This window comes from Stegastes partitus, unplaced genomic scaffold (genome assembly GCF_000690725.1).
Source record: "Stegastes partitus isolate 25-593 unplaced genomic scaffold, Stegastes_partitus-1.0.2 Scaffold577, whole genome shotgun sequence".
Taxonomy (NCBI): Eukaryota; Metazoa; Chordata; class Actinopteri; family Pomacentridae; genus Stegastes; species Stegastes partitus.
The window spans coordinates 397,111-407,362 of NW_007578308.1; the positions used below are offsets into that span (position 1 = coordinate 397,111).

The 10,252-nt window shown below is 46.5% G+C and overlaps 1 protein-coding gene across 1 annotated transcript in view; it reads left to right on the forward strand.

The window, feature by feature from the left end:
• Positions 1-10,252, forward strand: part of plxna3 (plexin A3) — a gene marked incomplete at its 5' end in the record, with an annotated part of 75,813 nt that overhangs the window by 60,194 nt on the left and 5,367 nt on the right. Inside the window, 15 exons of the mRNA XM_008288859.1 lie at positions 1,983-2,079; positions 2,729-2,919; positions 2,999-3,147; positions 3,216-3,336; positions 3,738-3,874; positions 3,962-4,132; positions 4,219-4,312; positions 4,634-4,753; positions 5,920-6,039; positions 6,116-6,259; positions 7,826-8,060; positions 8,147-8,289; positions 9,013-9,168; positions 9,533-9,633; positions 9,947-10,013. Of these exons, the coding sequence (XP_008287081.1) occupies positions 1,983-2,079; positions 2,729-2,919; positions 2,999-3,147; positions 3,216-3,336; positions 3,738-3,874; positions 3,962-4,132; positions 4,219-4,312; positions 4,634-4,753; positions 5,920-6,039; positions 6,116-6,259; positions 7,826-8,060; positions 8,147-8,289; positions 9,013-9,168; positions 9,533-9,633; positions 9,947-10,013 (2,046 nt within the window). The remainder of the gene's footprint in view (positions 1-1,982; positions 2,080-2,728; positions 2,920-2,998; positions 3,148-3,215; positions 3,337-3,737; positions 3,875-3,961; positions 4,133-4,218; positions 4,313-4,633; positions 4,754-5,919; positions 6,040-6,115; positions 6,260-7,825; positions 8,061-8,146; positions 8,290-9,012; positions 9,169-9,532; positions 9,634-9,946; positions 10,014-10,252) is intronic.

Here is a 10,252-nt window from a genome sequence, read left to right on the forward strand (position 1 = left end):
CAAAGCTGCCACTCAGCCTCTGGTGGACATTTGATGAACTGCAGGTTGTGTCTTCGTTTGTCAGCCCTCAGATTCGTCTCTCAGGTTTGCGTTGCATCTCGGTTCAGGATCAGTGTTTGTGTCTTTGTGAGCTCCGTCGCTGCAGATAGGAGCTGTGTTCGCCGTCATCAGGCCTGATTGTCATCTGTGGAGTCAGAGAGTGTTCACAGCACTTTCATTTTCTTACCCAGTGTGTGTGTGTGTGTGTGTGTGCGCTACGATGACTTATGCTGCTCCGTTGGGCTCAGCTGGCTGCTTTTAATGGAAAATCAGCGCATTAGACACACACACACATCTCTCTCTCTTGCAATCGGTCGGTATTCCACATATTTCAGCCGTGCGGTCATCACTCCGGCACACACACACTCCAGCTCCTATCCTTGTGAGGACCGTCGGCACGCTTGTGTCCTCACAGAGGTGGACAAACACACGGTTATGAGTAATGCGGTCAATTCTGCAGAAAAGATCATTTTAATATCAATGCGTTATTAATTACAGCCCTCTGTGTGTGTGTGTGTGTGTGTGTGTGTGTGTGTGTGTGTGCGTGTGTGTGTGTGTGTGTGTTTGAGGTAGAAAGCAGTAAAAGTGATCAGACGGACGGTGGAGCGGTTTTTGCTGAGGAGGGAACATTGAGCCGCCGTGACTTAATGAAATTTGTTAATTTTGTGTGTGTGTGTGTGTGTGTCTGTGTGTGTGTGTGTGTGTGTGTGTGTTTTGGTGTCGTACAGTAGACTTTTACACCAGATATTTTTGCTGAAGTAAGGTCATACAGCTGCCACCTCCTCTTAATTAATCTATCGGTGTGTGTGTGTGTGTGTGTGTGTGTGTGTGTGTGTGTGTGTGTGTGTGTGTAAGTTAATGAAATGAGCAGCAGACCAGGGTCATTAAGACACATTGATTTTCAATCTTTCAGAAAACTCAACTTCTCTCTGCTTTCACTGTGTGTGTGTGTGTGTGTGTGTGTGTGTGTGTGTGTGTGTGTGTGTGTGTGTGTGTGTGTGTGTGTGTGTGTGTGTGTGTGTGTGTGTGGTGTCAGACTATCTGGCGAGTCGAGCTGACATATTCAGGACTCGGCCTCTCTGCAGCTTTGGAGATGAGTTGTATTGTTTATTACACACACACACACACACACACACACACACACACACACACACTCTGCCTCCATTAACGCCTCCCTGTTTATCAGGTAGATCAGCTCTGATCCATTATGTCGTTTTCCCGACGCTGTTTTTGTTGGTTGCCATGGAAACCGTGCCGCCGCCATGACAACGGCGCGGGTTTATTTTCAGTCTTCTTTTCATTTTTTCTTTTTAAGGTTTATGAGGAAAACTGTTGAAGTGTTAAAACTTTTCTCATTTGAACTTTTTTCTTTGTGTTTTCAGACACATGAAGGTTTTTATTATTATTTATTTATATTGAACTGTATAAAGAAAACTAACAACTGTAATTAACATTAAAAACATTTGAATACAAATTTATTTAAAAATGTTTTGTTTAACCCATGAAACTGTTAAATTCAAGTTTAATTCTGTAAATCTGTTTATTAAAATTAGACTCGGTGACGACAGAAACGTTGGTTCTTTTTATAATATTTATGTTATAAATAGTTTCATTTAACTTTAAAGCAACACAAACAGCTGATCTCATGTGTGACTGCTGTACTTTAACGTTTCTGTCAGGATTCCTGGACCAGTTTGGTTTCTGTTTTATTGACCGACCAGAGGAATCACGTGTCGTCTGTGGGCGTCGTCGCCCCGCTGCACTGGTTTTATTACATAAATGTGATAAACAGCATCATTAGTTACATAAACTGAACCGCCGGCTTCATACATGACGTGGTCTCATTTCTGCTCTTCTTCTGATTCTTCGTCTGTAATTAGTTTGATGCTAAACGACACAGAAACATGTTGTCTAATGAACACTGACGCTCTGTGTCTCTGCAGTACTGGTACGAAGGCGACGAGGCCGGAGATCTTCCCGTCGACTTCTCCATCGTCTGGGACGGAGATTTCTTCATCGACAAGCCGGCGTCGATGAAAGGTAGAAACCAACCCAACGTCTTCTCACATGTTTAGTGATTCGTTTAATCCGGACTGTTGATGTTAATGATCAGAATAAAAACACACGATGGAAGCAGGCGGCATAAACTCACCATCAAGCAGAGAAAGATGTCGCTTCATGCCAACAACAGAACCTGGAGTCACATCATTCACAGCTCAGCTCATGTTCTCATTTATATTCAGTTTTACTTCTGCTTGAACATTAAACATCTGAATATCGTCATTAAAGAAAACTGAATGTAAACATGAGAAACAGTTCATTAACATTATTTATGGTTTATTGAAGGACTTCAATATAACATTTAAATCAATGAACTCTGAGCCAAAGTGTTTCCTGTCTGAGAAATAAGATTAAAATTAATAATTACATGAACACGTTTAAATATTAAGGATTTAACCTCATAATATTATTAATTATGTAAATTAACCCATTTAATCTGATATTCATTAACATGTATTTTTGTTCTTGTGGTTCCACCCCACAGCGTTACTGACGGTATCATTTATGTGACTGTTTTAAGGTTGAGGCTCTACAGTATCTATTAATGATGACGTTCTTTAGCTTGACCTGCTCTGCTGCATGGTCCTGTGGTCACACATCCACTCTGCATGTCTGTGGTTTGTTGCAGCGCTGCTCTATAAATGCGAGGCTCAGCGATCCAGCTGCGGTCAGTGTCTCAAGGCTCCGCCCACCTTTGAGTGCGGTTGGTGCACTGAGAGTCGTAGGTGTCTCCTGCGGCAGCACTGCCCCTCGCCGGAGCAGAACTGGATGCATCACGGCCGACACAACCTGCGCTGCAGCCACCCGCGCATCACCAGGGTAGGAATCGAACCTGCGACCTGCTGCTGCTCATTGTTGTGGTTAAACAGGAGACTGATCTCTGGCTCCGCCCCCACAGATCGACCCTCTGACCGGACCTCGGGAGGGCGGGACTCGGGTCACCATCGAGGGCGAGAACCTCGGTCTGCAGGTGAAGGAAATCGCTCACGTCCAGGTGGCCGGCGTCCGCTGCAACCCCGTCCCGTCGCAGTACATCAGCGCCGAGAGGTGAGTGTGTGTTAGCGTGTTGGTATGAACACGTCAGAGGCGTGTTCTGACTCCGTGTGTGTCTGCAGGATCGTGTGCGACATGGCTGAGGCCCTCCTCCCCCACTCGCCTGGCGGTCCGGTGGAGCTCTGCATCGGCGTCTGCAGCGCCGAGTACCGGACGCTGTCCACCCAGACGTACTCATTCGTGGTGAGTTTCCACAAAGCTGCACAGTGAGCAGGGGGCGGAGTCATTGTGTCCAGGCTCCGCCCCCTGAGCCTGCATACGTCCGTTGAACTTCCCCAGCCGCCATCTTCACTGTCCAGGACACTTGCTGTAAAAGATCAGTAAATGTTTTCTGTCTAACCAGCTACATATCGACTACTATTACTCACAGACTGGTTGTGCTCTTAGCTTGTTAGCTATAACATTAGCATCAACTTACTAATTAATTAGTTGTTGACTAATCCGTAGCAAAGTTTCATATTTAAAAGTTTTGGATGCAGGACTCTTACAGCTGTCGGGTAAATGTGATGGACTAGAAGAATAAACTGTCATAAAATAGAGCTACTGGTGTGAAATCCATTTGTTCCACCCTCCTCCTCCTCCAGAGCCCCAGCTTCAGCCGTGTTCGCCCAGAGAAGGGGCCCGTTTCTGGGGGAACCAGACTGACGGTGACGGGTCGACACCTGGACGCCGGCAGCACCGTCACCGTCTACATCGACAAGGAAGAGTGTCTGTTTGTCAAGTCAGTCTGGATCTGTTGATATTCATTGTTTAGTAAATGTGTTGTCAAGGAAAGAACATGTAATGAATGCATACGTTGTCCTTCCAGACGGACCAATCGGGAGATAGTCTGCATCACCCCCGCCTCCCTGACAGGCTCTGGCCCCGCCCCCATCCGTCTGATGATTGACAGGGCCGAGGTGACGAGCTCCGAGACCAAATACATCTACACCGAGGACCCGACCATCACCAGCATCGAGCCGAACTGGACCATCCTCAAGTAAATCCTCCAGATCCAGAGTCTACTAATCAGCCGATCAGAGGTATTGATCTGTAACCTGTGATTGTGTTCTTGTGTGTTTGCAGCGGCAGCACAGTGATCACAGTGACAGGAACCAACCTACTGACCATCCAGGAGCCCAAAGTCAGAGCCAAATACGGAGGCGTGGAAACTAACAACGTAAGAACAACATATTAAACACCGACAGCACTCGACCCACAGCTGAGTCCCAACGACGACTACTGGTGGTGTTCCACTGGAACGATGGCAGATCCAAGAAACGTTCAGTTTAAAACCACCAAAAGCAAAATGACACAACACGACCACAAAAGGACACCACATGGCACCAAATTACTACAAAGGGACACGAAATGACCCAAAACAACCACAAAAAAACACAAAATGACCCAAAACGAGGACAAACAGACACGATATCGATGAACACATGAACACCGCCACCTTCACACTCCTGATCCTAACCAGACGGGTTTTTCTGTCCAGTTCTGCACCGTGGTCAACGACAGCACCATGACCTGCCTGGCCCCCGGTCTGATCTACAGCAAACCCAACCCACCAGAGGGGGCGCTGCGCCCCGACGAGTTCGGCTTCATCTTCGACCAGGTATCACTCACCTTCAGCAGGAGTAGCGGCACTGGTTGTATTTGTACTTCGGCAGCGTAGTGATTCTGTTCTGACGTTTATGCGATCTAGATTTAAGTCGGTGCAGAACAACATTCTGAAAATTTACCAAAGATTTCAAAATATCCCTAAAAGCTCTGACACTGGGGTGGAAAGTGGAGGGAAGTTGATTTGGATTGTACGTTCCATAAAGAGAGCAACATGTCTGTAGATTCTGAGTCATCCTGGTCTTGGTTGCCTCCGTAGAAGGGAACAGAACTTGTTTTTTGGTTCTTCAAGATGTTACACGATCATCTAAAAGACTTCCTCAGTTCAAACTGAATGGTGGGGAGTCCCAAGTATTTGTTCCTCCCCAGATCACATGGCCTGTTAACCACCCAAGACTCACACAACTCACAGTGTTCACGGTGTTTAGACCTATTAAAGGCCGGGGGAGGAACCTCAGGACGGCATCATAGGAACTGGATAGAAGATGCTAATAAAGCGATCTCGGTTAAACTGGAACATTCGTCTGTAAGTGACAGCACTACTGATGATCCAGTCCTAGATCCCTCCCCAGGCGGTTTGCCCTCCAGTAACACCTTGAGTCACGCAACTCTCGGATTCAAAGTCACAAAAGTCTCTGATTTTTGATGATCCCAGAGTTATGCCTGTTTTGGCCTTCTGACCGTCTCGAGTCATTAAAATGTCTTGAGTTGTTCAGGTTCACAAGTCTTGAATCGCATGAGTCTCGGGTTGTTGATGGTCCTCGAGTCGTGAAAGATTTGGGTTTGATGTGGTTTTTAAAACCATCAAAGTTTGTGTTATCGAGTCGTTGGTGGTTCTCGGGTGTGAAAGTCCTGGGTTCCTGAGGATCTCAATTCATGAGACTTTCTGCATGTTGATGAACGTTGAGCCGGATGAGTTTTTTGTTTTTCTGTCTGAGCATAAATCCTGGAACTCTCCGTCCAGCTAGAACCAAGAACACCTCGTGGATGAAAGAATCAGAAAGTCCAGTTGTTCGTATTCAGGGATAGTTCAGAACCACCGGTACTTATGGGTCAGAGTGAACTCAGAGTAGCAGAACGATGTGATGGAAGCTTTTCACCAGATTCTGAACTCAACACTTAACACTTAAATAACAACGTGATGTGAATGTTCTCGTCCAGGTTTCCTCCCTGCTGGTCCTGAACTCCACCCCCTTTGTTCACTACCCGAACCCCACCTTCGACCCTCTGGGGAGCTCTGGGATCCTGGAGGTCAAACCGGGGTCGCCCATCATCCTCAAGGTGAGCTTCAGAAGAAGAACGAGAAGCGACGGCCGTATTTAAGCGTGAAGTGTCTGAACGCGTGTTTGTGTTTCAGGGAAAGAACTTGATCCCGCCGGCTCCCGGCAACAACCGTCTGAACTACACCGTCCTGATTGGAGAGTCGCCCTGCCTGCTGACTGTGTCAGAGAACCAGCTGCTCTGTGATTCGCCAGATCTCACCGGAGAGCAGCGAGTTCTGGTGAGTTTAGCCCCGCCTGGTTTTGTACCTGAATGTGATTGGTCCTCAAAACTTCAGTAAATAACACCGACCACACGGAGGCGACGTCACCCCGCACCTCGACCACAAACAGACACAAAATAAAAGCAGAAGATGCTCCAGGTTCTTGTACATGAGCATCAGACTCTTGGTTTTCAAGACCAACAGGTCTGTGGTTGGACTGGTTGGAGATGTGATGTGGGACCAGATGAATGTCTTTTAGCTCTAAATGCTGAAAAGAGCTTTAAAGTGAGTCTCTCTTGGCTACAGTCTCTATTTTTTGAGCAGCATGAGCGTCAGGATTCAGATTTAGAAGAACAGAGGGAGCAGGAGGAGCAGGAGGAGGTCTTCCTAAAGGTGAAAGTCATTACGTACAGCTGCAGGGAGTCATGGGTAATTGGTCTGATATCACAGATCAGAGAGGGACACACACACAGGCCTGTTTCCATCACTTCTGAGGACATCACACTGACTTACATTCATTTCATGGACACGTAACAGAACCGGAACCTAAACACAACCTTACACAAACCTTTAAGTGACTAATACTTTATTGATTTTTCCATTTTGGGAAAAATGATCAAGAATAAAAGAAAAACATTCACAGGAACAAGTACAACCTGTCTATACATAGATATAGTAAAATACAGAGATATAGAAAAACTATAGTTCTTATAGTGACGTATTAGTTTGTTAGTTATCGTGGAGTCCAGTTAAATCCACCATTAAGAAATGGAAGGAAAATGGCACGACTAGATCTGACTTGAGCAGGACGTCCTCAGAGACTGAATGACTGAGCAAGAAGGAGACTAGTGAAGGAGGCCACCAAGACTCCTACGACTCCTCTGAAGGAGGTACAAAGCTTCATGGGACACGATCAAAGAGAAAGACTCTGATGGAAAAAGCTCAGATTAAATCTGGACTAGAGTTCACCAGAAGACATGTGGAGACTCTGAAGTCACCTGGAAGAAGGTTCTCTGGTCTGAGGAGACCAAGATGGAGCTTTTTGTCCATCAGACTAAACACTAGTTTTGGCGAGAACCAACCACTGCACATCTTCATAAACCCACCATCCCCACTGTGAAGCACGGTGGTGGCAGCATCATGATGTGGGGATCTTCTCAGCAGCAGCCTGGAAGGCTTGTGAAGGTAGAGGGTGAATGAATGCAGCAGAGTGTAGAGAAATCCTGGAGGACAACCTGATGCAGTCTGCAGGAGAACTGAGACGTGGAGAAGACTTGTTTTCCATCAATGAGCCGAAGCAAACAGCCAAAGCTCCACAGAGATGGTTTGAAGACAACAAGGTGAGGTTCTGGAGGCCCAGTCAGAGTCCAGACCTCCATCCAGCTGAGAATTAGAGTCTGGACCTGAAAAGTTCTGTTCCCTCATGATCCCTGTGGAACCTGCCAGAGTCTGAACAGCTTCATCAGAACAATGAGATGAAGCTGCAGCGTTCAGATGTTCACGCTGATGGAGACCAACAGGACCAATAGATGCATACATGTTTCCATGAGGCTCGACCTGAACACCCTCCATGTTTCCCCACAGATCCTGGTTGGTGGTCTGGAGTACTCACCGGGCACGCTCCACATCTACTCTGACTCCGCCCTCACGCTGCCCGCCATCATCGGCATCGGAGCGGGCGGCGGCGTGCTGCTCATCGCCATCATCGCTGTGCTCATCGCCTACAAGAGGAAAACCCGCGACGCCGACCGAACGCTCAAACGGCTGCAGCTGCAGATGGACAACTTGGAGAGCCGGGTGGCGCTGGAGTGCAAAGAGGGTCGGTGCTGCTTCCTTCATCCTTCCTTTCCTTCTTTCCTTCCTTCCTTCCTTCCCTCAGTGACAATGTCTCCTTGTCTCCTTCAGCGTTCGCTGAGCTTCAGACGGACATCCAGGAGCTGACCAACGACATGGACGGCGTGAAGATTCCCTTCCTGGAGTATCGGACGTACACCATGAGGGTGATGTTCCCAGGAATCGAGGAGCATCCCGTCCTGAAGGAGCTCGACGTACGTAGGGGGCGGGGCTAAACACGGGGTAATCAGGTTCAGTCAGGGTTAGTTATGGTTGTATTTATATGTAGGTTCACTCAGGTTTAATTGTGCTGACTTAGATTTAATCAGGTTTATCTGACATAAGGTTTTTTAAGCTGAATCAGGTTCAATCAGGTTTGTCCAAGTTTAATCATGTTTACTGATGTTTGATCGGGTATATTTGAGTTTAGGTTTATTTAGATTTAATTATATTTATTCATGTTTGTTTGGAGGCTCCAGCCCCCCGCGACCCCAGTGAGGATTAAGCGGTGTATAGATAATAGATGGATGTTTGTTTGGGTTTACTTTTGTTTATTCAGGATTATTTTAATCAGGTTTATCTCAGATTTTTTCAGGTTTAATTAGATTGGTTCAAGTTTATTTATGTTTTTCTGGTTTGTTTAAGTTTAATTAGGTTTAATCCAGTTTAATCTGGTTTCTCTTAGTTGATTCTGGTTTATTCCGACTATTTCAGGTTGTTTTTCTGTCTAATCAGGTTTATTTATCTGTATTCAGGTTTAGGGATCATCTCTATATGTAGACTGTGGTGTTCAAGGTGTTGGTTAGCAAAGCAGCAGACACCCTCAGTACCTCTTCCTTGCTGTCCAGTTGGTTCTGGTGTTGGTTCTGGTCCACTTGTATATGTAGCCTCTGACAGATTAGTCCATCAGGTCCAGACTCTGTACTTCTTCTGTTCAGTCTCCAGCGAACGTGGAAAAAGCTCTGCGACTCTTCAGCCAGCTGCTGAACAACAAGATGTTTCTGCTGACCTTCATCCACACACTGGAGGCCCAAAGGTCCTTCTCAATGAGGGACCGCGGGAACGTAGCATCGCTGCTGATGGCCGCCCTGCAGGTAACTGCTAATAACACTGCTAATCATACTGCTAGCAGCGCTGCTAATACTGCTGCTAATAACGCTGCTGATAGCACTGCTAATCACACTGCTAGTAGCGCTGCTAATACTGCTGCTAATTACACTACTAATCATACTGCTAATAGTGTTGCTAATACACGTGTACTAAATCTGCTAAATAAACTTTTTGTGTTGTATAATATCAATAACTTCTAAATGTTAATGACAGTTTAACAGATTTTTTTTTGCATTTGGTTCATTATAAATTAGCTGGAAGTAGCTAACACCTGCTAATAACAGGTTGATTGTTTAAATCTGATCATTCGCTGATCGGTATTTACTGAGTGTGTGTTTGTGTGTCCAGGGTCGGATGGAATACGCCACCGTGGTGCTGAAGCAGCTGCTGGCCGACCTCATCGAGAAGAACCTGGAGAACCGGAACCATCCCAAACTGCTGCTGAGGAGGTCGGTGGCCCTCACCTGAGTTCACCTGATGTCACTTTTAGTTCGCCTCCTTCCTTCCTTCCTTCCTTCCTTCCTTCCTTCCTTCCTTCCTTCCTTCCTTCCTTCCTTCAGTACGACAGCAAAACACACAAAACAACCATAAAATGATGACACACACAGCAAAGACATGCTGAACACTTTACCTCCTTCCTCTCCTCCTTCCTCTCCTCCTTTCCTTCCTAACTGAACCTGTTTGCTCCTTCCTGTCCAGCCTGATGTGACCAATCAGATTGCTCCCTTCTGACCTTTGACCTCTGTCTTCTGTCCTTTTAAGGACGGAGTCTGTTGCTGAGAAGATGCTGACCAACTGGTTCACCTTCCTGCTGCATCGATTCCTCAAGGTACTCCATCTTTGCTCCGCCCCTTCCGCTCAGTAATTAACCTCGTTAAGCCTCGTCTGACCGTGACCAATGAGATCAGAGCTGCAGCTAATTTATTCATTAATTCGTTCAGAGAAAACGAAGAGGACACATCCTGAGTTCAAAGAGTTAAACTGGACCTGTCTTCTCTCCTCCCTCCCTTCTTTCCTTCTGTCCTCCCCCCTTCCTTCCTCCCTCCCGCCCTCCTTCCTTCTCTCCTC